Here is a 27,991-nt window from a genome sequence, read left to right on the forward strand (position 1 = left end):
TAAACAGGGACGCTCACTTAACGGATAAATTATATTTTCATAATCGAGAATCGGTTATTTCTGTAGGCCATTTCACATTTGCGACAGGACAGCTCAAACGACATGAATGTTTAATAAAAGGCCGGGACTAGGGTGAGGCGAGGGAGGCGCCCAGGGCACAAAATTTAGGGAGGCAGGACTCCGACCCTGAGAGCGCCTCCCTCGCCCACCTGCGGCCCGGTCCTCCGTGGGTACATGTAATAGGGAGTGCGACGGGCCTAAGGGGTCTGGACGGTCTTCCCAAGGGTCCGACGCCGTTAAGCCACTCACTCCAACCAACCTAGCAGCGGTTACAAAGTAGGAATTTGTTCAACAGAAACTGCCAAGGCAAACACTGTCCTATCAAATTCCGTCCTGACGTGACCGGCGTTGCCTCCGGAGGGGAGCCACCGAAACCTAAGCGAACACCGGCCCGTCAGCGCCGGCGTTGGGCAACTCGTCAAGCCCCAAGTCCCGAAGCCAGGTAGGCAGAGACCTCCCCTCCCCCGAGGGACACCCCGCGTCCCTTCCGCGTACTCAACCACCCGGCCCGGCCCGGGAACGCGCGGAGTGTCAGCGGCGGAAACTAGGACTCCGCCCCCAAACTCTAACCACCCGCGCCCCCGCCGCAAGCGTTCGCGGGAAAGGACGTTGCGCCTCGGCCAGTCGCCGGTTTCGGGAGCCGCGAGCCGCGTCCTCAGGCGGCCGGTTTCCGCGCTCCGCCGACTTGCAGCCACAGTGAGGACCCGGCCCTGCGAGTGAGAGGGGCGGCCGTCGCCCGCGCGGCCCTGGAGAGCCGGGGCCCTGAGGAACCCCGAGCTGTCGGCGCTGCGGGCCGGCAGGCAGCTCCGGGGGCAGCCCGCATGCTCCAGGACCCTGGCGGCGGCGCGGCGCGGCGCGGCGGGAACCGGGAAGTTTCAAAGCGCAGTGGTGGAGCTGCTGCGGGCCGCCGCTCCCGCGACATGAAGCTACACTGTGAGGTGGAGGTAGTGAGTCGGCAGCTGCCGGCTCTGGGAATGAGGAACCGGGGTAAGGGCGTCCGGGCGGTGTTGAGCCTCTGTCAGCAGACGGCCCGAGGTCAGCCCCGGGCTCGGGGCGAGCGGAGCGGCCCGCACCTCACCTGCCTGTTTATCTCCACCCTGAAGGACAAGCGCGGGACCCGCTATGAGGTGCGTGGACCCAACTGGCCCCGCGGGAGTCGGCCTTCGGCTCCTCCCCTCCGGGCCTCGCCCGCCCGCCCGTTGCCGAGGCTGGAGCCGGCCTGCGGGGTGCCTGAGCCCCACCACCGCCCCGAGCCCTGGGCGTCCGTCCGTCCGTCCCCCTGTGGACCCGAAAGAGGAAAGCTTTTGAGAGCGCACCTTCTCGTTTATTTTTCTCTCCCGTTTCTTTGGCTTTAAACCGACAGCCTTTCTTTTTACTGATAGATAGTAACCCTGCCCTTTTAAGGCGTCTGGAAACTCGGCCTGCGTGAAAGGAAACTTTAAATGAAACGACGATCCAGTTTAGGGGGCCAGTAAAGTAATCGCACTTTCGTTCAATAATTTTTTTTAAATCATTTTTTAAATCAATTATTTTATTCGTTGATTAATTTTTTAGGAATTTATTTCTGACTTTTTAATTTTTTTTCCTCCTACAGTTTTTTCGCTAGCTTTTTGTTTTGTTTTTAAGACTTTAAGGGGTGGTCTAAGGTCGCTAGACCAGATTAGTACAGCAGTAAAGCAATAATACTTCAGGTTGCATATTGATGTTTTTATCCATGTTACTGCATCTCTTTTCTCTTTTCTTAAATGTTTAATTTCCTAAGACTTGATTTTCTAGGGCTAGGACTCTTTCTCATCTGCACAGCAGTAGTAAGCTCTCTAGAAGGTGTTGGAAGTTGAAATAGAATTTTCAAAGCACAGGTTTTATAAAATCCTTTTCCCCTCATTTCATCAGGCACTGTTATTTTGTAGAAATGACTGGAATACCCTTGTGTCTACTATAAATAAAGTTGAGGGGGCAGCTCATCTCCCACCCTTGCATCTGAGTTTTGTCTGGATTTTGTACGGTTTCTGGGATTATTTCCCTTATGGTGGTGTACTCCACAGTGAATACTCTTAACTTGAGGGAAGGGGCTATTACCATCTCATTCAGAGACACTTTGTAATTGATATAGGCATTTGAAAGTATGCATAATTTCTCCCTCTTCGTGGAATCAACTCATACAGTCTTTCAACTTGAAAGAACTTCAGCAGTCACCCAACATTTTATAAGAAGTCTGTAAGATGACAGAAGCAAACTCAACAAGAGTTTTGTCTGTCTTTTCTTCACCGTTGTCTTCCCCAAAACCTCTTTCATGCCCAGCTCAGGTACTGTCTATTTTAAAAGTCTGTAATGATTTCTTCCTTAAAACTTAAGCTGCATTAATAATTGTAGGTGGTAATTCTAATCAAAATTTTATTGTGAACTGTGAGTTGAAGGTTTACTGTGTGCAAGATGCTATGCTAGGTACTGTGGGAGAATAAACTTGGTTTAGTCACTATCCTTACAACACTGGGAAGAAATAGAAGTAGAAACCGGTGCTTACAATACAAGTTGGACTATGATAAATGTTATAATAAAGGTAGAAGAAGAATAGTTTCAAAACAAAATGAGTTTGATTACAGAGGCTTGAGGAAGTTGTTATAGAAGAGGTGGTGCCATAGGGCTTGGGATGACATAGTAGGTACTCCATAAACATTTGTTGAATATATTAAAGTGGTGTTGACCCTGGGCCTTGAAGACAAGGTATTAGTGCTAGTATGGGAAGTACTTTAGGGATCTTTCGTAAACCAACTTTTCCATCCCATGATTCAGCTAGTGCCCATCTCACTGTGATTTCCAAGTCTGTATCTTTGGCTAGTCCTCTCCCTTAGTTTGCAACTTGGATCTTTTATAAATTGGAAATCTTCACTTGGATGTGTTGTAGCATTTCAAACTCAAGAAAATCTAAAAATTAATTTTCTTTACCACCTATAAACTTCCTCTTCTGTAATTCATTAAATAGTGCTCTGCTCTTGGGGCACCTGGGTGACACAGTCAGTCAGTTGAGCATCTGCCTTAAGCTCAGGTCCTGATCCCAGGATCCTGGGATCCAATTTTGGAGTCAGGCTCTGCAGAGGGTCTGCTTCTCCTTCTCCCTCTGCTCCCCACTCCCCCCGCCCCATGCTTTCACTTTCTCTCTCAAATAAATAAATAAAATATTTTTTTAAAAAAAATAGTGTTCTCTTCTATCCGGAAACCTTAAGGCTTTTGCATTCCCACATCTAAAATGTTGAATCCTTTTAATTCAACCTCCTACATTATCTTTCAGATTTTCATACCTCCTTCTGTCCCAACTGCAGTCTAAATTACCATTACCCCTTGCCTGGCTAGTCTCTTAAAAGATATTCGTATCTCTACCTGCCTCCATCCCCTCTCCCTTGCCCCAAAGTTCATTCTTACACTGTAGTTAACAGGAATTTATCAAAATATCGATCTAACTATGTTCCCAGCTTCAAGTCATTCAGTGGATATTGTTTGTAGAATAAAATCCAAAATTCTTTTTTTATTTTTTTAAGATTTTATTTATTTATTCATGAGAGACAGAGAGAAGCAGAGACCTAGGCAGAGGGGGAAGCAGGCTCCCTGCGAGGAGTCTGGCTTGGAGATTGGATCCCAGGATCCTGGAATCATGACCTGAGCCAAAGGCAGACACTCGACCACTGAGCCACCGAGGCAGGCACCCCCAAATCCAAAATTCTTGACATAGTTTACAAAGTCTTTCGCCATTCAGTCTTTGCCTGTCCAGGTTCACCTGCCTCTTTTCACCGAATCTTTCAGCCATACTGAACTTCTTTCAGCTGCCAACCTCTCTTGCCTTCAAGGCTTTGCACACATTTTTTCTTTTTGGTATGCTATTCCCTCTTTCCCCAGTACCTTCACTTGCCCAATATCTCCTAATCCTTCAGTTCTCACCTTCAAGGTCACCTTTTCCCTTGACCAGGTAAGGGATATCCATTTGCTCTATGATATGAGGTCTTAGAGCAACCTGTACTTCCCTTATCTTAATATTTGTTAGGCTTGTAATTATTTAATAATCTCTCATCAGACTGACAGCTTTGTAAATACCACGTTGGTTTTCTTTACTACAATTGTTTTAAGCCCCCTATCATAGTAACTGGTACCGAGTGAGTGCTCATCAGTAGTTGAAGTCTAAAGCAGAAGCAACATCAGTCATTAAAATTTTTTGAGCACCTATTATATATTGGCCACTATTGTGGCTCCATGGATACAGTAGTGAACAAAGGAGACAAGATTCTGCTTTCAAGGAGTTTATAATCTTGTGGGAGGTGTATCGACTTGAGAGTAATGAACTCAAGTTAAGAAAGCAAATAACTACTATTGGCAGTTCCTATTATGGCCACATAGTTGGAATGGGACTAAAGGAGCATTTTCCCAAACAGGATTCACAGGTAAGAGTTACTGGGCTAATAAAACAGTAATATCTACCATAAGCTAGATAAGAAATGTAGCTACCCAAATGCTAAAAGAAAAAAACCCAATGAAATTAAAACTAAAAACCACAGAACACCCAGACTTAAGGAGTAAAAGTCTGGCAACGTAACTGGCACATTCTAGTTGTAAATAATATTTATTAACTATTAATTATATTATCTAGTAATAAACATTACTGAATAATAATACCTGGTTTTGTCTTTTTTTTTTCCTTTTTTTTTTTCTCATTGGTTTTAAGTAGCTAAAGGAAAACATTGAGCAATTCTTCACCAAATTTGTGGATGAGGGGAAAGCTACTGTTCGGTTAAAGGAGCCTCCTGTGGATATCTGTCTAAGTAAGGTATGGTCTTTGTCTTTTTTAAAGATTTTATTTATTTATTTATTTGAAAGAGCACAAGCTGGGGGAGAGACAATGGCAGACTCCTTGCTAAGCGAGGAGCCCAACACAAGACTCAATCCTAGGACCCTGGCTTCATGACCTAAGGCAGATGCTTAACAGACTGAACCACCTAGACACCCCTAAGTAAGGTACAGTATTAAAAACATTAATGATTAGGTTGGTTGGCTGTATTTTCTTTATAGAAGAGTCTAAGCATCCTGATATCCCACATAGCTGACTAGAGTTGGATACTTGGCAGGTATGTTTGAAGAAGCAATAGCAGCTTCTTTGGCATGCTGGCATAGCTCTAAAAGTGAAGAGAGCCTGGTAAGGCTATGCAGGATGAGGAGGAAGGAAAATGACTTGTTTCTGTGTTCCAGGTGGAGTCTTAGGGTATTCTTAGAGGGAAACTCTAAGGCCAGGGGCACAAGTCTGCATTTTGTGAGCATAACCACAGTTTACAAATCTAAATTTAGTGTAAAAAAAAGATCAAATACAATTAGGATCATTTTAGGAGTACTTTATTTATTATTATCTTTTTAGAAAATACTTAAACCACTGAAATAAAACTTTGCTGTGCCCTATCTCCCCTTCTCCCGACCCGCTCCCAGAGGGTAGAAGCAAGATCTCATTCAACCTTGCATTATCCTCAACCCAAAGTGCTTTGTAAATAAGAAAGTTTGATGATAATTTAAGGTATTTGTAGTGAATGGAAACATTTTGTTCTACCTCCTTTCTTGCAGGTTTTCATTTTCTCTTGATACTCAGCCTTCCTTCTATTCCCTTCTACCTAAAAACAAGCTGAGGTCTTACCAAGTAAGAAAATAGAATAGACAAATTTCTAAAAAGACAAGGCCAAATCCATTGCCTCCACTTACTATCTCCTTTTCACTTTTGTTTTCAGTGGTTTATTCAAAACACTGTCTCAGAGATCACTGATGTCCTTCCTATTTGCCAATCACATTACCATTATTATTATTTTTTTTTAATTTACTCATGTGAGACACAGAGAGAGAGAGAGGAGGCAGAGACAGAAGCAGGCTCTCTGCAAGGAGCCCAATGTGGAACTTGATCCCTAGACTCGGGGATCACGCCATGAGCCAAAGGCAGATACTCAACCACCAAGCCACCCAGGCATCACACGTAGCCATTATTTTTCATCCTTTTTGAGCTCTGTAGAATTTGACACTGATGACTACTCCCTTCTTAATAAAACTTTCTTTTCCTAGCATCTGTGACAGGGCACTATTTTGGTTTACCTTTGGTTTTTCTTAGCCACTCCTTTGTCTCCTATCTCTGGCATCTTTTTTCCTATCCCCCAATTAAAGGCTTTATTCCAGTCCTTTGCCTTTTCTCTACCATACCTGCCTTCCATTCTCATAGCTCAGTCTTTGTCACTTTGAAATCTTTAAGCCATCACCCTGTACTAGACCTACTTGACCCAGGTCTCCAAACTTACCTCACACTACTTCACTGTGTATACTGCTGCTGAAATAATATTTAGCCTTGTCATGTAATTCTCATGCTTAAAGTTCTTCAAAGATTTCCCACAACCTGATCGTTCCATGCTCCTTACTTGATAACAGGTTCATCTATACCATCCCCATACTGTATTTTACATTTCTACAAAGCTCCTACGTTCCAACCAAATGAGATCACATACTGTTCTCAGACTTGCTACAAGTTCACTAGTCCTTCACATCTAAACTCTAGGAAACTTCTATAATATACTGCAAACATTAGTTATTTCTATTGATAACTTAGTTCACATATCACTTTGTTAGTGGTTTTTCTGTCCAGCTGGAAGCCATATCTCTTGCTTTTCATGTTTTCTAGCACTTGTTACAGTGCTATTTGGCTCTGCTTTTGACAGCGTTGTTGCTTTTCATAATTCCAAGTTTTTGTGTGAATGGCAGCCCTGGGTATTTTGCAATGCACAGCACCATATCAGTTTATCTCAGAGGCACTGGAGATTTGCCTTAGTTCATCTTTTTTTTTTTTTTTTTTTTTTAAGATTTGTTGATTTTAAAGAGAAAGTAAGAGAGCACGAGCAGGAGGGGCAGGGGGAAAGAAAGAGAATCTCAGACTCCACACTGAGTGCACAGCCCAACATGGGGCTTGATTTTACGACCCTGAGATCATGACCTGACCCAAACCATGAGTCAGATGCTTAACTGACTTCACTACTGACACACCCCTAAAGGTTTTGTTTTTAAGCAATCTTCTCACCCAACGTGGGGCTCGAACTCACAACCCTGAGGTCAAGAGCTACACACATCACCAAATGAGCCACCCAGGTGCCCTGTCTCAGTTCATTTAAACCCAAGTCTTAAGTAGAATCTTTTCATACTTTCCATCTTATTTTATACTCTTTTGGTTTCCCTTCGAATGGTTTTATTTAGAGTGTGTCTTTCAATATAATCTTTTTAAAAAAACTTTCAACATTTTTTGCATCTATATTGAAATTTAATGAAAGTAAAATACTAAAAAATTTATTTTTACAGCCATTTCCAAGAAATTATTGCATCATTTTGCATGTATAACTTTATAGAATTCATTACAGGATGAATTAGCATGCATATATTATCTAAAGTGGAATTTATAATTGTACAACTTATTTTTATTTATCTAGGCCAATTCCAGCAGTTTAAAGAGTTTCCTTTCAGCTCTGAGACTGGCTCACAGAGGTTGTGATATTGAAGCACCGCTTTCAACCTTCGCACCAGTGAAGACTTCAGAATTTGAAAAATGTAAAACTAAAATGGTTATCACATCCAAAAAGGACTATCCTCTAAGCAGGAACTTCCCACCTTCTCTGGAACATCTTCAGACTTCTTATTGTGGGCTTATCCGAATTGATACGCGTATGCTTTCCTTAAGAAACCTTAGGAAATTAGACTTGAGTCACAACCATATAAAAAAGCTTCCAGCTACAATTGGAGACCTCGTCCATCTTCAAGAACTTAACCTGAATGACAATCACTTGGAGTCATTTAGTGTAGCCTTGTGTCAATCTACACTCCAGACATCACTTCGGAGTTTGGATCTCAGCAAGAACAAAATTAAAGCACTCCCTGTGCAGTTTTGCCAGCTCCGAGAACTTACAGATCTGAAACTTGACGATAATGAATTGATTCGATTTCCTTTCAAGATGGGACAGTTGACAAACCTGCGTTTTTTGTCGGCAGCTCGAAATAAGCTTCCTTTTTTGCCTAGTGAATTTAAGAATTTATCCCTTGAGTACTTGGATCTTTTTGGAAATACTTTCGAACAACCAAAAGTCCTTCCAGTTATAATGCTGCAAACGCCATTAAGTTTACTGGAATCCTCTGCACGAGCCATATTATATAATAGGTAAGACTTTAATAGTCATAAAATGTGATATCTTTGTTAGCATTCTAGTATTTTCATCATCCTTATTGTTTTTGTTTGTTTTAAGATTTTATTTATTTATCTGACAGAGAAAGAGCATGAGCAGGGGAAGTGTCAGGGAGAGGGAGAGCAGACTCCCCGCTGAGCGAGGAGCTGGATGCAGGGCTGGATCCCAGAACCTTAGGATCGTGACCTGAGCCGAAGTCAGACACTTAACCTACTAAGCCACCTAGGCGCCCCTCATCATCCTTGTAATCACGGTCTTTAACATAGTTTACAGTGCTGTGCACAAATTGACCCTTGCTCCAGTGACCTTCTTGGTGTTCCTTACCTCTGCTTGGAGTGCTTTTCTTTTCTTTTCTTCTCTTTTCTTTTTTTTTTTTTTTTTTTTTTTTATATATTCATGAAAGACACAGGCAGAGGGAGAAGCAGGCTCCATGCAGGGAGCCCAATATGGGACTCGATGCCGAGTCTCCAGGATCAGGCCCTGGGCTCAAGGCGGCACTAAACCGCTGAGCCACCCAGACTGCCCTTGGAATGCTTTTCTTCCAGAAAGTTCCATAGCTCACTTTCTCACTTCAGTTCTCTTCCAGTGGCACCCAGAAAGGCCTTTTCTGACTATTTACAGTTTGGGGCAGCCCTTTACATAGCTTGACTTTTTTTGTCACAGGATTTGTTATGTGGCATTACATATATATATATATTTTTTTGGCATTACATATTTTTTAACATTTGTTTTCCTGTCAGCTTTCTCCATTAAAATGTAAGATCCATGAGTGCATAGGCTTTGTCTTGTTCTCCACCGTACGTTTCCCCAGGGTCTAAAACATGATATTCCCCTGTTCCTGCCATATACTTGGCACTTAATATTTGAACGAATGAATGGCAGTTGTTTCTCAAAATGTAATTCCCTGACCAACAACATCAGAATCACCTAGGAACTTTTGAGAGATTCGAGGTTTGAACTCCACTACAGACTTATTGAATCCGAAATTCTGAGGGTGAGATCCAGCCATCTTTTTTAATCAGTCCTTCCAGATAGTATTGATGCACTTTAAAGTTTGAGAACTCAAATCTGGCATAGAGGTCAGGTGTGGTCTTTGGAGTCATTCCTGGCTTCACCCCTTAGTGTGACTTTAGCAAGTTATATAACCTCTTTGATTCAGTTTTCTCATCTGTGAAACAGGAACAATAATACCCACTTTACATGGTTGTGAAGATAATGGAGCTAGTGTAATGCCAAAGCATTTGGCATATAGTAGGACTTAATATCTATTGGTTCTCTTCCTCTTGTCTTTGAACACGAACTGCACTTAGTTTCATGAGACACCAAACTCCAGTTATTCATTTGGTTCATGCTTCTTTCATAGAGGAGACTAAGATGTGGATGAAATTATTATCAAGTACCTATAAAATAGTAGGAACACCATATTTCAAAGATAGGATTGGCTTTTTAGTGGGGAGAGAAGGTCTAAAAAAAAAAAAAAAAAAAAAAAACCGGCATTATGGGCCTGGAAAAATATGCAGAATTTTGCATACAACTTTATAATGCTCATGGACTGTCATTGAAATTCAGTCCTCCCTCCTCATTTGTATCTAAGAGTGCTTAGCTTAAAGCGGTGATTCTCAAATTTTATTTCATATTTGGAGTCACCTGAGGAGTTTCTAAAAATTGTGATGATTCAGGGTACCTGGCTGGCTCAGGACTGACATTCAACATAGAAAAGTGCAATGGTGGAAGGAAAAAATAGGTAATCAAAATGTAGGGAAGGTAGAAAAATATTTTGTGCTGAATGATTTAGCGTTGTAGTATTGACATTGTTTTTTAAACTTGACCTCTACTAATATTAGGTTCTTGTAAGGCGACCTTAACTTTTACTTTGTATGTTTTTAGACCAACTTGTTATAAAAAGTGTAGAGATCCAAAGCTATGAGAATAATTTCTGTTACCAAGCTCTTGGTAAATTGTCCCAACTACGGGTAACAAACATAAGGTTATGGTCTATTAGAAAAATATGTGAGAATTTAAATTAGTAGGTTTTATTTATTTGTTAAAAAAGATCTGAACACCTATTATATGCCAGCCTAGGCTAGGACTAGAGAACAAAGAATAGACTCTGGAAGACAGACAAAGTGACTTGGGGCATGGTGAGTTTGGGGGAAGGAGTTGGGCAGTGAGCAAGCAACCTCAAGAGACCAGCTTATAGTGACTCATAGATGAGGGTAAAGAGTTTGACTTGATTTTAATTGCATTGGGCACCATTGAAGTTTTAAGTAGGAGGATAAGTGATTAAGCGAGGTGAGGTCAGCCTCAGACAGAAAGTAAAACAAATACCCCAAACAATATATGTTTTGAATCTATTTCACAGTTTAAAAGTCCCTTTTAACAGTGGATGCCTGAGAGAGTATTTGGATTTATTTATATAAATATTTCTTCACGGGGAGAACTCCATAATTTTCCCATTACCGATATGAGAATTGTGTAACAACTATGTATTTAAATGATCATTTTATATTGGTCAGACAGTATAGATGTAAAGGACAGATGACTTTTCATTTTATTCCATGGGTTTTGCTATTAAGTGACAGTGCTAAAAGATACTTTATGTGGTAGTATAGATCCTTTTAGGTTTATAACATCATATGGTATTTTTAGTATATTTTTCCCACTCTTAACTGTTTGGAAGAGAGGACAATATATGAGCCCCTTACTGGAGTAATCTTATCTTTCCATGGTTACAATTCAGTGTCCAGTAATTCATGATTTTTTACATGAATTTCTGAATCTAGTAGCATATTTAAACAGTATTTTTTTAAACTTTTTTTTTCCATTAGGATTCCGTATGGCTCTCCTATCATTCCTTTGCATCTTTGCCAAGATTTGGATACTGCAAAAACCTGTGTTTGTGGAAGATTCTGTCTAAACTCTTTTATTCAGGGAACTACTACCATGAATCTACACTCTGTTGCTCACACTGTGGTCTTAGTAGATAATATGGGTGGTACTGAAGCGCCTGTTATCTCTTACTTCTGTTCTCTAACATGTTATGTAAATTGCTGTGATATGTTAAAGTAATAGGTGATACCACAAAAAGAAATTCCGTCTAGTTACAGATCAGTTTGGGATTCATTTATGGTTTAACTGTGTCAGATTAGAGAAAGGGAAGCCTTTTGTATACTTACTTGAAGGGAAGAATGTGTTACTCTAACATTTTCAATCATTTGACTGTAAAACCTTAATTTCATTAAGACCTATATTATTTTATTGTGAGATAAACTTTTATTAGTTTATTGCACTTGTGCTGATATTTCCAGAATGGGTTGTGGAGTTATCTTTTTTTTTTTTTTTTTTTTTGGTTATCTTTTAATGTTAAACAGAAGTTGATGCCTACCACTCCAGTCATAGAATTTTCTTATCAGTTATATTCTTGAATTTCAATTAAAGAAATTGAGTTTCTGTATGCAAAAAATATACCTTGAAAGACTAAGATAGTCTAAATTTTAGTGAGAACTTCTCTGGTATGAATCTATGGTATACCATTTTTTGTGTTTTTCAGGTATATTCTACATATAGAAGTCTGTATTCAAGCATAAAGTTGGAGTTGCTTTGGGATAAACAGACATCAGCTTTTATAAGTTTTATAATGTAATTCACATAATCTTTGTTGTGATTTCTAAGTTTTTTAACTTTTAGAGTGGGAACAAGATTTTAGGGTTGGTTAGAAGGAGCAGAAAATTGCTACATTTTACTGACTACATTCTGTATTCAAGGGTTGTTCTTTTTTCTGTTTATTATTTTAGTCACTTAATATTTTTGTATTTTTAATTTAAAAAGTGGTAGTGATACACCGGCAAAACTATGATGAGGATTTGAGATAAGGCGAGGGAATGGAAAACGAAGCTGCTTGAAAAAATTGTGGAAAATGGAACCAGTAGAACTGTTCTATTCGGTTCATTCCCACTCCTCTTCAAATCAGCCTCTCTTTTACATCATTGAAATAGCTTCATAACTGGTTTCTGGGAACAAAGGAGGTGAAAGATTAAGAGTTACTGGAGAAAACCCCTCTCAGGTATTAGCATTAACCACTGCTGTTTTGGGCTTGGAGTTAGAGGTAATCTGTGTAAGACTATTTTTTAAGGCATAGGTAACTACTACTTCCTCTGTCCTCCTAAAATATTTATTTGGAGCATCCTATTCTTTTTCTGAAAATACAACTATTCCTCAGTAAATACTGTTTTAAATGTTAAGATTTTTTTATTAAAACTTTATGTATATGATCTCCAAAACATCTCTTCTTCTTAGAGCAGATTCTTTGATCCAGAGGAGTAATTCTTGGCTGACTAAATTTGCATTGCTTGTTGTCAATTAAATTCTTCCTGCAAAAGATTTCTATATAACTTCTAGTTTTTCATTTAAAAAATCACATATATAAAGCAAACATGGCTTAAATAAAAAGAGCTGCCATTTAACTACATCTTGTTCCAGGTGTTTTACATACATTATTTGATTTAATCCTCACAAATTACCCTAGGAGGTACTGTGAACCCAGATCAGAGATTTTAAGCCCAGGTTTTATATTGCCTTCTAAAGTTAATTCATTTTTATTCTTTAAAACTAAGAATTCTAGGGCGCCTGGCTGGCTCAGTGGTTGAGCACCTGCCTTTGGCTCAGGTTGTGATCCCACAGCCCTGTGATTGAGTCCCACATCAGGCTTCCCACAGAGAGCCTGCTTCTCGAGATCTTTGCCTATGTCTCTGCCTCTCTCTGTTGTGTCTTTCAGGAATTCTTTTAAAAAACTGATTTGCTGCGTATTTAACTTGTATCGAATTTTTTTTTAAAGATTTTATTTATTCATGAGAGACACAGGGAGAGGCAGAGACACAGGCAGAGGGAGTAGGCTCCATGCTGGGAGCCTGATGTGGGACTAGATCCTGAGTCTGCAGGATCACGCCCTGCACTGAAGGCGGTGCGAAACCGCTGGGCCACCCAGGCTGCCCGTGTATCCAATTTTTACATGTTCTTGTAGAAAGTTATTTTAAGTGGAGTTTTTAAATTTTAAGATTTTATTTATTTATTCAAGAGAGACACAGAAGCAGAGGCATATAGGCAGAGGGAGAAGCAGGTTCCATGCAGCAAGCAAGCCCTTTGTGGGACTCCATCCCCAGACTCCGGGATCATGCCCTGAGCCAAAGGCAGACGCTTAACCGCCGAGGTACCCAGGCATCCCTAGAAAGTCATTTTTCATCATCAACAAATCAAATATATCTATGTTGGGACAAAGTGCCAACCAGCTGTTACCCTTACCCCTTGCCCTTTGCCTTTGCATTCTTATTCATCTATGAGCCATCCCATGTAAATATCTTGGCCAAATTAAAATCTTTGTACAAAATGCAGAATTTTTTTCATAACCCATACGCTTTGTCACTTTTTTTGATACTCATGTTTTACCTCCCATGGGTTACAAGGCTCACTTGATTTTCAGCCTTCCATTCAATTTTCAGTGGTTTACTGCTTACTTTCTCAAACCTGTGACCAAGAAGTTGCAACATTTGAGTATCTCCCAAAATGATTTCTAAAAAATCTAGTTTGTGCCATCATGGACTCACATTTTTTTCATAGCTTCAGAATCTCTTGCTTTATTATTTTTTTAAAATTTTTTTTAATTTATTTATGATAGACACACAGTGAGAGAGAGAGAGAGGCAGAGACACAGGCAGAGGGTGAAGCAGGCTCCACGCACCGGGAGCCCGACGTGGGGGTTCGATCCCGGGTCTCCAGGATCGCGCCCTGGGCCAAAGGCAGGCGCTAAACCGCTGCGCCACCCAGGGATCCCCAGAATCTCTTGCTTTAGAACTGTTTTGAATTCCTGCCTTACATTCAGGACCAGTCTAAAAGGGTGCTATGGTGCTGTCCCAAAAACTATGATGGAAAGGTTATCTGTGTTGTCCAGTAGGGGTAGCCACTCAGCATGTGTGGCTGTTGAGCACTAAATGTAGCTAATGTAACTAAGCAAGTGCATTTTTAATTTAAATACCTATATATGGCTAGTGCCCCCCGTAATTTGCAAGTCAGCTTTTTATACCTCAACTTGGATACTCTGCCCCAGTCAGCTATAGGCAGGCCTAATTTATCCTCTTCATTTACTCTTTTCAAAATCTGATTTGAGACCTTTCCCAGCAGCTCATCAGTCCTGATTACGAATTCATCTAACACATAAATGAAATTGACCAGAAAAAGTAAAGAAAATAGTTTTTTTCCCTGCTAATGTGATTTATCTCCATAACCTAGCTGTAAAGTTGGGAGGTGGGATTCCTGTATTCTTTATATATAAATGCAAATTTCCAATTTTGTGGAACTAAATCTAAGAATTTGAGAAGAGGATAAATCTTAGTTCATTGACAAATTTGCTATCATTTCCCTAATTATGAATCACGTTAGGCATGTGATTCTATTTGGATTTCAAGAAAACACAACATATTTGAGTAAAAGTATCACTGCATTTATTTTCAAATGCGTAATTCTTCTACAGCGTCAACATTTTCCTCTCAAAATCGCAAAGCTTAGAACTGGATCACTTGGCCTTTTCTCTTCTTATCTCCTCCCAGTTCGAAATGCTTGCATCTCTTAATGGCCAGCATCCTCTTGGACCTGCAGTTAGGTTCAACGCATTCAAGCCTCAGCACAATCTTCTTTGTGGTTTTAGCCTTCTTCCGGAAAATTGGCTTTGTCTGCCCACCATAGCCACTCTGCTTCCGATCATAGCGCCTCTTTCCCTGGGCATAAAGGGAATCCTTGCCCTTCTTATACTGGGTCACTTTGTGAGGCTGATGCTTTCCACACTTCTTACAGAAAGTCCTTCGGGTTTTGGGAACATTGACCATCTCTGCAGTGACGTTGTCTGCACGACGAAAACTGGTGAAACATTTAAAATTACAGTAACAAACGTTAAACATTTTGAATAAAGTGCTCTAAGAATTTAAGAACACATTAATCAGTAATGTATAAACCCACCAAGTACTCCTTTTACATAGGAGTCAATACATAAACATAAGAGTGCACGCCTTTTGGGAATGCTTGGGGCATTAATGGAATTAGATTCACTAAAAATCCGCACGAGCAGCAGCACAGGGGCGCCCAGGAGACAGCTCCCCCTACAACCCGGGTCCTTCGGAGCTTGAGTGGTGGCGGTTGCCCAATTTTCTCTCTCGGAGACGGCCGCCGTGGTGGACTCTTCCTCGCAGCCCCTTCCTCCCTGTTCTAGCTCCTGCGTGGCCCGGCCCGGCCCGGCTCGGCCCGGGGGCGGGAGCGCTGCGGCCCGCCGCAGTTCCTTCTTCGGCAGCTGCCTCGTCTGGTTTCACTTTCCCCTCCGAAGCGCCGTCACCCGTCAGCAGCCCTGAAGGCTGACGTGTCCTTAGTGTCTCCGGCCCACTGGCCGCCATGCGTGAGGAGCCCCTTCCGAGGGGAGACGCCAGTCCCCTCAGTACCAGGCCAAGGCGGCAGGTGGGGCCCACCCCAGACTCCGAGCACCGGAGGCTCCCGCGGAGACCCCGGCCCTCCCGCCCCAGCTTACCGGGAAACTCGGCGTCCACCCGCCTCACCGCTTCGCTCGCGCCTCACAGGAAAGGGAGGACGAAGCGGAAGTAGGAACTGGGCGTGAGCGACAGCGCTACGGCCCAATAGGCAGCAGGCAGCGGCGGCCTGGCGTCTCCGGACGCGTCCGGGAAGCTCCAACCAGCGGCCCCAGGGGCGGGCCGGAGGGGTGTGGGCCCGAGGGCCGCGGCGCTCGGCGGGCCAGTCGCGGGTTGTCAGAACGGTCGCCGGCGGAGTGGGGCGAGGCTGCGTCGCTGGCTCCCGGCGGCCTGGGCCCGCGTAAGGATGAGAGAGCGGAGGACGCAGGGCCGCTGGAGGCGCAGGTAACCCCGCGGGGGTGCGGTGGGGCCGCGGCGGGGCTTCTTCCGGGACCCGTGCTGAATGGAGAGGACCGAGGCGACGCCGAGCCGCGGCTCCTAGCGGCGGGGCCGCTGCCCGAGCTGCCGCTGCCAGGCGAGGATGTGGGGAGCCTGGGCGGCTCGGGGGAACTGAGACCCTTCGGGCCCCAGGACCCCCGGGACCCGAGATGAGTTAGCTGGGGCAGCCGCGGGGGCCAGTACCGACTGCTACAGGCCAAGGCGACGGCCACCACCCGCCCGCCCCTTCTGTGCAGAAGCCGCTAGCTCCTTTTCGCGCCCGCCCGCCCGCCCGCCCGCGCTCCCGGCCCTGGAGACCATGAGGTTCCGCATCTACAAGCGGAAGGTGCTGATCCTGACGCTCGTGGTGGCCGCCTGCGGCTTCGTCCTCTGGAGCAGCAATGGGCGACAAAGGAAGAACGAGGCCCTCGCCCCGCCGCTGCTGGACGCCGAGCCCGCGCGAGGTGCGGGCGGCCGGGGCGGGGACCATTCTGCGGTGTCCGTGGGCATCCGCCGGGGCTCCAACGAGTCGGCGGCTCCTCTGGTCCCGGCGGCCCCGCAGCCCGAGGCGGACAACCTGACGCTGCGGTACAGGTCCCTGGTGTACCAGCTGAACTTCGACCAGACGCTGAGGAATGTAGATAAGGCCGGCTCCTGGGCACCCCGGGAGCTGGTGCTGGTGGTCCAGGTGCATAACCGGCCCGATTACCTCAGACTGCTGCTGGACTCACTCCGAAAAGCCCAGGGCATTGACAACGTCCTCGTCATCTTTAGCCATGACTTCTGGTCCACAGAAATCAACCAGCTGATCGCTGGGGTGGATTTCTGTCCGGTTCTGCAGGTGTTCTTTCCTTTCAGCATTCAGTTGTACCCCAACGAGTTTCCAGGCAGCGACCCCAGAGATTGCCCCAGAGACCTGGAGAAGAATGCAGCTTTGAAGATGGGATGCATCAATGCTGAGTATCCCGACTCCTTTGGCCATTATAGAGAGGCCAAGTTCTCCCAAACCAAACACCACTGGTGGTGGAAGCTGCATTTTGTATGGGAAAGGGTCAAAGTTCTTCGAGACTATGCTGGCCTCATTCTTTTCCTAGAGGAGGATCACTATTTAGCCCCAGACTTTTACCATGTCTTCAAAAAGATGTGGAAGTTAAAGCAGGAAGAGTGTCCTGAGTGTGATGTTCTCTCCCTGGGGACCTATACGGCCATTCGAAGTTTCCATGGCATTGCCGACAAGGTAGATGTGAAAACTTGGAAATCCACAGAGCACAATATGGGTCTAGCCTTGACCCGGGATGCCTATCAGAAGCTGATTGAGTGCACAGACACTTTCTGTACTTATGATGATTATAACTGGGACTGGACTCTTCAATATTTAACTGTATCTTGTCTTTCAAAGTTCTGGAAAGTGCTGGTTCCTCAGGTTCCTAGGATATTTCATGCTGGAGACTGTGGTATGCATCACAAGAAAACCTGTAAACCGTCCACCCAGAGTGCCCAAATTGAGTCACTCTTAAATAGTAACAAACAGTACTTGTTTCCAGAAACTCTAATTATCAGTGAAAAGTTTGTGGCAGCCATTTCCCCACCTAGGAAAAATGGAGGGTGGGGAGATATTAGGGACCATGAACTCTGTAAAAGTTATAGAAGACTGCAGTGAAAAATCACAATTACAAAAGCAAAAGTGACAGTCTTCTATTTTTGATATTTGTCCAAACAGAATATACAATTGAATAAAAGGGTTTAGAAACTGGTTTCTGCTTTAATACGGAAAAAAAAATTATTGTAAAAGGTGTCCAAATATGGTAATCTTTTCCTTCGATGTCTGATTAAAATTTAAACACAAGTTTTCGAGAGTTGGGTTTTAAAGTTCAATCTGTATCTGCTAAAGGTAATCATTGTTAATTGGTAAAAGAAAAATTTTATTTAAATTGCATCTATTAATCTTTTTATCTGGAACTTTGTACACTTTTCGACTTTCAAAACTTATTTTAAGTACAGACTTTAAAAGTGTCTTAGCAGTAAAAAGTATTACAATGGAATTATTAGAGTATTAATGGAACAAAGCCCAATTTCACTCAACACGGTTACTAGGAAGGGATTACTTCACTGGTTTTATAATTCAAAAGTTATGTTTGTTAAACACCCTAACAGAAAAGACATTTTCAGTATTACAGATTCCTGTATTATTGTGTTAAGATTTGCCTGTGCTTTGGAACCTTCATAAAACACACTTTCTTTTGGAATGTATTTGATTGATAAGAAAGTTTAAACACTGTTTTCACCTCAATGTAGAAATACAGTGGGTTTTTTTTTTCCTTTAGTGCTGCCAAAATAAAATACTCATTTTTGCATAAAAAGGTTCCCAGTTATTTTGCAGAATAAATTTTGTTGACTCTTTACACCAAAATTCAGTGAAGGTATTCTAGAAGTTTTAAAGTTTACATCTTCATATGAACTATTTGTATATCATATTCATATAAACTGCGTTTGAAATAAAGAAAACCCCACTCTTGACAATGCATTCCCTTTGGAAGAAACTGGCTTTCAAATTGGCCAGGCACAGATAATGAACAATAAAAAGCTGCTGTGTAAGTGAATACAGACTAAATTGTTTTCAAAAGCGAGAAATGATAGAAAGTTCAGTCATGCCAAAGTGAAACCTATTCTAGTGCCAATTTATTTTTAACTGAAATCATACTTTTTAAAAGGACATGGTAAATAGGGAACATGCTTAATATTTATTCCATATTTAATGTGGAAGTTTAATTGCTTGCATTCAATCAGAAATTACTCAGAGTCTAATTTCTGTGTAGCTATGACATCATTTCAGTCTAAGAATATTGTGTATTAAATGGACAATTTTGAAATTATTTCATCAAATAAGAGTCCTGTTATGGTTGAGAAATGCATATGGTCGTTGTAGGTGGAACAAATAATTCTTTTGCTTTATGAGCTACCTTTATATTCCCCTCACAGCCCAATCTCGTTCCAGATTTTATAGGGGTTATAAATGTAAATCAGGATGAATTGCCAGGCTTTGTGCTAACTTTTGGTGCTCTGAAAGAGCTAGTTCAAAGAACTAGAGAAATTAGTTAATTTCCAGGACGAACTTAGGCCAGAAGTTTGAATTAGTAGCTCTTTTGAATCAGAAATAGGTGAGTCAGCTCATGGCTTTGGGGTCAGCGATTAGATCAACAAAAAATTTCCTTTCTACATTTCCTTTCATGCTGCACTAAAAATTTTTGTGAGAAAAAGTCTATTTGGATTTTCTCCTGGCCTCCAATAAAAATATTAACTTAGCCACTGTTAAGATATATTATCTGCTGCCCTTTCTTAGATATTACAAAAGAAACTGATGAAAACACTGGCTTTTTTTGTCCATTTTCATGTTCTAAAATTCATAAACGTAGGGGTGTCTGGCTGGCTCAGTCGGTGGAATGTGCAACTCTTACTCTCAGGGTTGTGGCTCAGTCGGTGGAATGTGCAACTCTTACTCTCAGGGTTGTAAGTTCGAGCCCCATGTTTGGATGTAGAGATTCCTTAAAAGCTTTTAAAAAATTCATAAATGTATTCTGTAAAACCAAGAAAGGTCTTAATACTGTAACTTCCAAAAACATCTTTCAAGAAGTTGAATTTTCAAAGGCATCACTATATAACTTATATTTTATTTGTGTGAGCGTGACACACATAATACAGTTGAAGCAAAAATACTAAATATTATTCATTGTATTTGTATTGTGATTGGATGGTTAGTATTTGTTAGTAAAGTTCTAAGAACCTATTTCAAGCATAAATATATCCTATTTAGTGAAACATAAATGCACAGTTTTGAGATTCTACCCCCTACACACACATACTGATTTCTAATTAATTGCATTCTTGAGAATTACTTTTTGTAACACACACAACTTAGCGAATATTTACTTTGAAACTTTATTAAAGTAATGGTAAACAAAAGAAGCCAAAAACAAACAAGCAAATATATACAAGTTGTATTAAAACTAAATGTTTAACTGTCCATTAGAAAAAATATACATCAGAGGAATCACAAAAATCCCTGTAATTAAGGAAACTTTGTATAAACTCTACATGCAAAAAAATAAGTATCTCCAGTTTCCCCATTAGAGTCAAAATTGCAAATTTTAATTTTATATTTTCTTGAATACTTCAAGATAGTAGTTAACAGAAAGATCATCTATTTTAAGTCTAAAAAATTTTTACTCGTAACTTTTAAGCTCTAAAATTATATAGAATTAATCCAAGTCATATAGCAAAGAATTATGAAAACTGAATGCACATTGAGTCACATGATCTTTAATAAACTGCACACTACCGTCCTGTGTATTGGTTTCTCTTATGTTACTGAGACCAGGTAAATTGTGCACTGTAGTTTTGTTTAGTAATGAAGATCGGTCATCTCCATTTAATTCCTTCTCTTCTGTTATTACTGGTTCTTTTAAATCATCTTTTTCCTCATTTGGGTAAACAAGACTTTTTTCTTTCATAAATTCAGGTTCCATTTTTGACTCAGGTTGCTGAGACTTTCCAAATACCATGTGAGAAACATCAAGAGATCCTTGTTGCAAGCATACAACCGAACTACAACTGTCTGTTTCTAGTACTTTATCTGCTATAGATGAATCAGAATCAGTTGTTGAGGTGGCAGGATGTTCTCTATTTTCAGTTAGATGACTTCCTTCATTGACTTTTTCATCCTTTTCATGAAGCTGCTCAGAGTTACTACATTCTTGCAACTATGTCAAGAGAAACAACAAATTAAGAATCTTTGAAAAAAAATAGGAAATTAAATTGTAGTACTCCCTCGAAATAGGTTTGTTTTTTTTTTTTTTTAAGTTGTGAGGTGCTTGAGTGGCTCAGTGGGTTAAGCATCTGCCTTCGGCTCAGGTCATGATCCCAGGGTCCTGGGATTGAGCCCCATGTTGGGCTCCTTCCACAGTGAGGAGCTTGTGTCTCCCTCTCCTTCTGCCCTACCCCCTGCTCATATATGCTCGCTCTCGCTCTCTGTCTCTCATAAATAAATAAATAAGTAAATAAGAAAAAAAAGGTGTTAGGGAACAATGCTTGCAGATCTGCAGATAGGCTTCCAGGCTTCCCCCTCAAAGTCCTCTTCCAGATGCTGCCAGTTCTTTTTTAACAGTACAGACAGTGCAAACCTGGCACTAATTCTTGATTAATTCCTTTCAATGACTTCTTATCTCTTTCAGAATAAAATAATCCTGGCCTATAAACCCTTTAGTATTCATTCTTATAAAGACATTCTTGAATTTCTTAAATTTTCTTAAATTTCTGTAATTCTCCAGAGCCACTCTCCTCCCCAATTCATATATATAAGTCAATTGTGCTAGTTAGTAAATAATTTCTGTGTCCAATACTGAAGACTAAAAATAACCAAACTTAAGGTTCAACTAGAAAGAATGAGCAAACTGAATCACATAGCTCCTTCCCATGGTTTGAGAGTCAAAAAGCCTTGTCCCTAAAGTAGGACTCCAACTTCCCAAATGTTAGTTTCCCTGTTCCTCAGTGGAAAGTTATTTCCAGATTTAATGAGATATTTGAGAAAATGAACCACAAAATTTTAGCACATAATAAAATACATGCAAAAAAGGTCTTTACTCCTCTTGTCTTCCCAGCCATTCTGTACATTTTTTTCATTTTTAATATATTTTAAAAAGATTTTATTTACTTATTCATGAGAGACACACAGAGAGAGTCAGAGACATAGGCAGAGGGAGAACCAGTCTCCCCGCAGGGAGTCTGATATGGGACTTGATCCCGGGATCCCAGGATCACGCCCTGAGGCAAAGACAGATGCTCAACCACTGAGCCACCCAGGTGTCCCCATTCTGAACATTTAATTTCACTGAGCCACCCAGGTGTCCCCATTCTGAACATTTAATTTAAAGTTATGATATAAAGAAATCAAAAATTTTCTGTCAGGCTTTAACCTTGTCCTAAATCACTACAAAGGCCACCAAATCCTTACCTTAGCATGAATATGAATCTTACTCTCAGTAACCTCAAGAACTTCAATTAATGGTGGGGTTAAAGTCATTGGCTGATCAAGTGGAGGGCTCGGGACCTTTTCAAGAACCTCATCGACATTTTCTTCATTGACAAATAGCCTTTCCTAAAATAAAAAGAGACAAAATATTCTGCTTTATAGGTCATTCTTGACACAGTTGATCTAAAAACAGCTCATACAAGTTCATACTTCAGGATTATACTTTGAAAATATTTAATGTTATTCTGATGCTGTCTTGGCAGAAGAAAACTGTATTGTACAGAGCAGTAAGAATAGCAATAGTATATATATATATGAGCCTAAAAGAAAAAAGTCTTAGTTCCTTCTGTTAAGTCTTTGTTAACAATCTGATATAATCGTACTTACAAATGGTATTTTCCTCTCCTTTTTTTCTCTTAATATTTTATTAGAAGAATAACATCACCTCTAGAGCTATAAATACAGTTGCAGATATAAAATGTAATTTAATTTTAGAATACTTCCTAATGAGATAGCTAATAAATATATACGACAGAATTCATTCAAATCTTGTGACCAGATTGCCTTTTAGTTCTTAGCCAGTTAAGAGCCAAATATACTATTTAAGAGATGTATATTCTATTTTTACACATTGAGATAATCCATTGTGACACTAGCATATAGCTATTTATAAGAATGAAGCAGATTTCAAGAGGATGACATGGAAAGATTTCCAAACTATAATTAGGAAACGCATAAATCACTTTCGCCAGATTCCCAAACACAAACCAACTTGTGCATATTCATGTCAAGTGAATATAGGTATATAGTTAGGATGTTGAAGGGATAACCATATTTAAAATTCATAAAATCAGTTTAATATTGCCCAAAATAAAAGTACTTCCATAAAAATAAATTACCAAATAGTTCATCATTTAGTCCAAATAGGAGGGCAAAATCAGAAAGAGACAAGTTTAAGGTTCTCTTACATTAAACAGTATTTAAACTTAAGAACACCTACTGTGAACGCTGGGTACAGAAAAATCTTAACATTTGGAGTAATTTCCTCGCTATTACTTTAAAGTCCAGAATAACTGTATTAGAGAAATATCCCCCAATTAAATCATTTCTAAGGTTCCTGCCTGTGGAAAAGACACATTAATTGCACAAAAATAACCAAATACTTTGGTTTTTAGTTAGCCCAAGGAAAAATGATGTTTATAATGGAAATGGTTATGATTAAAACAAAGTATTTGCATAAAGTTGCCTATCCTGATGACTGATTTTACTCTTAAAAGATTCTGAATTTAGTGGTCCTAAAGCTCTAGGAAAATTTCCAGTGAATATTTAGGACTTTATAAATCTATTTTGTTGTTGTTGTTGTTTTATAAATCTATTTTGTACTTGTTTAGGTGTAAAGTAACAATTCTGACCTTGACAGTCACAAATCAGTCTCTTTAAAATTATTTTCATATAATGCATATAATCATTATATATGTCTATCCACCCATTACTCTTGTGATTTTTTTAAAATTTTACTTTAATATTTAGATCCTACCATGAAATATAAAGACAAATAACTGATTATTATGGTCCCATCAGCCTTACCAAATGTGATGATTAATGAAGTAATTATAAACCTATTTCAGGTATCAAAGATAGAAAACACATTTTCCCTAATCCCATTTTGGTCTAGTTTCTTTGGTAAAATAAGGTTAGTCTTCTAGAAAATCAAATTAAAATAATAGCCTTTAGGTATTCTTTCAACTGCTTATCCATAAAACTTTCTTCCCAGTTTTAAAGTTATTTTTACATTTATTAAAACAATTACAGGGGCACCTGGCTAGCTCAGTCCAAGGAACATGCAATTCGATCTCCCATAGTGAGTTTGAATCCCATGATGGGGAGAAGGGTAGAGATTACTCAAACTTTAGAAATAAATAGATAAATAAAACAATTCTAGAAAATGACTGCCCTTTCCTAAATTTCCCGCTTCTGATAATATAAACAGATAGTCAACTTCATATTCTCACAAAGTATCTTACTTCATTCACCCTGGCTATTTATTTTACCATTTGGGAGAGTTTCAAATTAATCACTTCTCACAGAATATACCCCTCATAAAGTGGAACTTATTATCAAGTATCTAAGAAAATCACAGGAAGGAGTGAAAATTTCTTGCAAGTTAAAGCCCAAGGCTAAAAACTTAATTCTCAACATATATATAATCTGTGCAACTAGTTTCATTTCTGGGAACTTAACCCTTGAATCTGTTAAAAGCTAAAAAAAAAAAAATTACATGTAACTCTGATACATATCTCAATGAAAACCACCAATTGTTAATTTATGAGTTTTAAAAAGTTTCTTAGAACTTAAAATTCACAAAGTTTTTTTTTTTTTTTTTTTTTTTTTATGATAGTCACAGAGAGAGAGAGAGGCAGAGACACAGGCAGAGGGAGAAGCAGGCTCCATGCACTGGGAGCCCGACGTGGGAATCGATCCCGGGTCTCCAGGATCGCGCCCTGGGCCAAAGGCAGGCGCCAAACCGCTGCGCCACCCAGGGATCCCAAAATTCACAAAGTTCTAAAAAAAATTATCAACAGTGGTGCCTGAGTGGCTCAGCAGGTTGAGGCACTGACTCTTGATTTCTGCTCATGTCCAGGTGTCTAGTCCTGGGGTGAGCTCAAGCTTAGGCTCCTGCTCAGCAGGGGACGTCTGCTTCTCTCTCTCTCCCTCTGCCCCCCTCCCTTTAAAAAAAATTTTTTTAAGATTTTATTTATTTATTCATGAGAAACAGAGAGAGAGAGAGAGAGAGAGAGGCAGAGACACAGGCAGAGGGAGAAGCAGGCTCCATGCAGGGAGCCCGATGTGGGACTGGATCCCGGGACTGGATCCCGGGACTCCAGGATCACGCCCTGCGCCAAAGGCTGGCGTTAAACCGCTAAGCCACCCAGGGATCCCCTGCACCACCACCCCCTTTGCATCAATCAATCAATCAATCAATTCTTTTGAAAAAGTCAACAGTACTGGAGTACTGAATCTGAAATTCAAGAACTCCAATAACCTAAAAATTATAGTAGCAACTAAAATAGAACACACTATTCATGCAAATTATGTCCTAAGTAAACTAGGTAATGCTCAGCCCTAAGTTCTGGAGTACCTGCCCACAGAGATGTGGCTGATCTTGATGTTAACGTTAACAAGTATGTATACAGTTGATCTCTCAACAACAGAGGGTTTAGGGGAACCGACCCCCACAGTTGAAAAATCCACCTACAACTTCTGACTCCTCCAAAGCTTAACGACTAATAGCCTACTGCTGACTGGATGCCTTACCTATAACAGTCCATTAACGCATATTTTGTACGCTGTATTATATACTGTATTCTTATGTGTAGAGAAAAAATGTTTTTAAGAAAATCATGAGAAAATACACTTATAGTATTGTCCTGTATTTATCAAAAAGTTCTGCTTATTTAGTGGATCCAGGCAGTTCCAACCTGTGTTGTTCCAGGGTCGATTGTAAGAGCAAATTTTAAAAGGGGGGTGGAATCTTTAAACATAGTTTAAAGAGTCTAGAAAGAACTGTTACCTCCAAAGAATCCTTGTTTAAACCGTAATACCACTCTCTCCAAGGTCCACGGCACTCTGGAGATTTGGCCAGTTCTATCACCGCATTGTTTGGAGAAATACTAGCCACAGGTTCTCTGGTACTCAATTTGTTCTCCGGAGCGAATTGCAAAAAGAAGGAATAATAAACTAAGTCCTGGGTGGAGAAGCATAATTTGTACCGGCAGGGGCTCACATCCCCTTGAAGACTTTGCGGCTGGATCCGAGGCACTTGAATTAGCAGGGTCAGGGATTCTTCATCCTGATTACACTGCAAAGGAGGACACAGAGGTTCCCTGCCGCGGGTCCCAGGCCCACCCATGGCTCGATCCGAGGGCTCCCGGGCCGCGGCCTCCCCGATCGCGCGCGTCTCGGCCCTGAGAGCTCCCGGCGCGCTGCCCCTTCCTGCGGAAGACCCCCTGTCACGGTTCCCAGGCGCAGCCCGAGGGGAGCCTCCTCCACCGTGCCCGGGGGCGTCTCCTGCTACGGAAGGCGGCTCCTCCTCGATGCCCGCGGTCCGCCCCGCTCGCGCGTCCAAGTCCCGCTCCTCGGGCTCGGAGGCAGGCCCCTCCGCAGCGGCGCCCGCGGCCCCCGCAGGCCTGCAGTCGCCGCCGCAGCCGCCGCAGCCGCCGGCACCAGCCCCCGCCCCCGCCGGGCCCCCCGCCCCCTCGCGAGCGGAAGCGCACGCCGAGCCGTCAGTTCCGGCCGCGCAGACGGCCTCTTCCGGCGCTGCGGCGGGCTCCGGGCGCGCGGCGGGGAGCGCCACGGGGAGCGTGACCACCAGCTGTCGCCGGGCCTTGTGGAACTGCGCCCTGCCGCGGCTGTCGTCCACCGGGTACGGGAGCGACAGCCGCAGCCGGTAGTCCGGCTTCCTGGAGTCGAGGCACAGCCGCTTTCCCGTCACCTCGAGCGCCGCCTGCTCGGCCGAGCGCAGCAGCGGCAGCTCGATGGTGACCACCAGCTCCCGGGGCACCGGGCTGGGGGCCGAGTCCCGGCAGCAGCGGTAATCCTGGAGGTCCACGTGGTGGCGCTGCACCACGCTGTAGCGAGGCTCCGTGGGGGCGGGGGGCAGGACCGCCTCCGGCGGGGAGGGCGCCCGGGGCCGGGGGACCTCTGAGCTCCCGGCCACCGCCGGGCTCCGGTAGGGGTAGGGGAAATCGGGGAGAGGGCTCTCCGGCTCCCCCTCGGGCCGGGCCGGGACGCCCCCGGGGAGGGGCGTGCGCAGCACGGCGGCCTCCGGAGTCCCCTTGTACTTGATCTTGAGGGTCTTGGCATTCCTGCGGTCCAGCTTCACCGCGAACTGCTTCTCGACGGCGTCCAGGGCCGTGGCGTCCAGCATCTGGCGGAAGCGCTCGTGGCGCCGGGCCAGCGCGAGCGCACTGGGGTGGAAGACGACGTCGTAGACCATGTAGCGGGTGCCTCGGCCCCCCGCGTACTCGCGGCCGGGAGCCAGGCTGTGGGGCAGGGACCACTGGCTGCCGGCCGCCGCGCCGCCGGGGCCCGGGCGGCCGCTGGGCGCGCCCACCAGCGCGTTGCTACACACGTTCACGAAGCAGCGCCTGGCGCCGTCGAGGCTAGTGCGCAGGACGTGACCCGGCTGCGGGTGCACGAACCGAACGTCCACTCCGCGTTCACGCTCCAGCGCGGTGATCTCCGCCTCGTAGCGCCGCCGGTTCTCCGGGTCCGTGAGCTCCTCGGCGTACTCGGTGAACATTCGCCGGAACTCCGGGTCCTGGAAGGCCGAGGTGAGCCGCCGGACCTCCTCTCCGCTCAGGTCCAAGTCCTCCAGCGGCGACGAGGCTGCCGCCTTGGCCATGCCGCGCCCGGGCCGGGGGGAGAGCGACCCGAGACCAGCTGGATGGGACGCGTCGTGGAGGCGCTGCTCTGCGGAGAGCGGGGCGGCCGAGTTCCGTAACCGCCGGCGAGAGCAGCGAGCTTAGGGCACGCGTGGGCGTTGCCATAGTGACACCGCCAGCAGCAGGGAGGAGGGGCGGGAATTGGAGAGGGATGGTGAAGGGCCACAACAGCCGAGTTTCCTCAAGTCAACCAACTACTCTACTCACCGCGTTCTTAGACACCTGTGCCACGGGGCAATTACTTTTGCAGAATCACTGTCGTAATAACTGTAATTTCCAGCATTTATGAAC

At 42.8% G+C, this 27,991-nt stretch overlaps 4 protein-coding genes across 10 annotated transcripts; 2 read left to right on the forward strand and 2 right to left on the reverse strand.

Moving 5' to 3' along the window:
• The first annotated feature begins 650 nt into the window (after window positions 1–650).
• Window positions 651–15,183, forward strand: LRR1 (leucine rich repeat protein 1). 6 transcript variants are annotated; one of them, XM_077909205.1, is made up of 5 exons: window positions 924–1,047; window positions 2,174–2,366; window positions 4,775–4,873; window positions 7,545–8,266; window positions 11,120–15,183. In XM_077909205.1, exons 2-5 carry the CDS (start codon window positions 2,283–2,285, stop codon window positions 11,358–11,360), a joined length of 1,146 nt encoding a protein of 381 aa, XP_077765331.1. In that variant the 5' UTR covers window positions 924–1,047; window positions 2,174–2,282; the 3' UTR covers window positions 11,361–15,183. The 6 variants fall into 6 exon arrangements, with proteins under 6 accessions (XP_077765334.1, XP_077765329.1, XP_077765333.1 ...); XM_077909204.1 differs by lacking the exon at window positions 924–1,047 and adding an exon at window positions 1,051–1,187; XM_077909206.1 differs by lacking the exon at window positions 924–1,047 and adding an exon at window positions 1,051–1,187 and having other exon boundaries at window positions 2,226–2,366.
• Window positions 14,763–16,015, reverse strand: RPL36AL (ribosomal protein L36a like). Of its 2 annotated transcripts, none has more exons than XM_077909215.1 (2): window positions 15,856–16,015; window positions 14,763–15,197 (listed from the first exon to the last, which is right to left on the reverse strand). In XM_077909215.1, the coding sequence occupies exon 2, from the start codon at window positions 15,164–15,166 to the stop codon at window positions 14,846–14,848; it is 321 nt and encodes a 106-aa protein (XP_077765341.1). In that variant the 5' UTR covers window positions 15,167–15,197; window positions 15,856–16,015; the 3' UTR covers window positions 14,763–14,845. The 2 variants fall into 2 exon arrangements, with proteins under 2 accessions (XP_077765341.1, XP_077765340.1); XM_077909214.1 differs by lacking the exon at window positions 15,856–16,015 and adding an exon at window positions 15,297–15,615.
• A 530-nt stretch (window positions 16,016–16,545) lies between these two features.
• Window positions 16,546–18,831, forward strand: MGAT2 (alpha-1,6-mannosyl-glycoprotein 2-beta-N-acetylglucosaminyltransferase). Its single transcript, XM_077909201.1, has one exon. It carries the CDS (start codon window positions 16,551–16,553, stop codon window positions 17,889–17,891), a length of 1,341 nt encoding a protein of 446 aa, XP_077765327.1. The 5' UTR covers window positions 16,546–16,550; the 3' UTR covers window positions 17,892–18,831.
• Window positions 18,832–20,148: 1,317 nt separating this feature from the next.
• Window positions 20,149–27,754, reverse strand: DNAAF2 (dynein axonemal assembly factor 2). The gene is made up of 3 exons (XM_077909190.1): window positions 25,828–27,754; window positions 22,239–22,382; window positions 20,149–20,988 (listed from the first exon to the last, which is right to left on the reverse strand). Exons 1-3 carry the CDS (start codon window positions 27,658–27,660, stop codon window positions 20,488–20,490), a joined length of 2,478 nt encoding a protein of 825 aa, XP_077765316.1. The 5' UTR covers window positions 27,661–27,754; the 3' UTR covers window positions 20,149–20,487.
• Window positions 27,755–27,991: the final 237 nt, after the last annotated feature.

Source organism: Canis aureus, chromosome 9 (genome assembly GCF_053574225.1).
Source record: "Canis aureus isolate CA01 chromosome 9, VMU_Caureus_v.1.0, whole genome shotgun sequence".
Taxonomy (NCBI): domain Eukaryota; kingdom Metazoa; phylum Chordata; class Mammalia; order Carnivora; family Canidae; genus Canis; species Canis aureus.

Coding starts and splice junctions, on each gene's coding strand:
- LRR1 (XM_077909207.1), top strand. CDS start 882: ATGCTCCAGGACCCTGGCGGCGGCGCGGCGCGGCGCGGCGGGAACCGG. Junction 1,188..4,774: donor AGCGCGGGACCCGCTATGAG/GTGCGTGGACCC, acceptor GGTTTTAAGTAG/CTAAAGGAAAACATTGAGCA. Junction 8,267..11,119: donor CGAGCCATATTATATAATAG/GTAAGACTTTAA, acceptor TTTTTCCATTAG/GATTCCGTATGGCTCTCCTA.
- DNAAF2 (XM_077909190.1), bottom strand. CDS start 27,660: ATGGCCAAGGCGGCAGCCTCGTCGCCGCTGGAGGACTTGGACCTGAGC. Junction 22,383..25,827: donor TAAACAAGGATTCTTTGGAG/GTAACAGTTCTT, acceptor TTTTTATTTTAG/GAAAGGCTATTTGTCAATGA. Junction 20,989..22,238: donor AGATTCATATTCATGCTAAG/GTAAGGATTTGG, acceptor CTCTTGACATAG/TTGCAAGAATGTAGTAACTC.
- RPL36AL (XM_077909215.1), bottom strand. CDS start 15,166: ATGGTCAATGTTCCCAAAACCCGAAGGACTTTCTGTAAGAAGTGTGGA.
- MGAT2 (XM_077909201.1), top strand. CDS start 16,551: ATGAGGTTCCGCATCTACAAGCGGAAGGTGCTGATCCTGACGCTCGTG.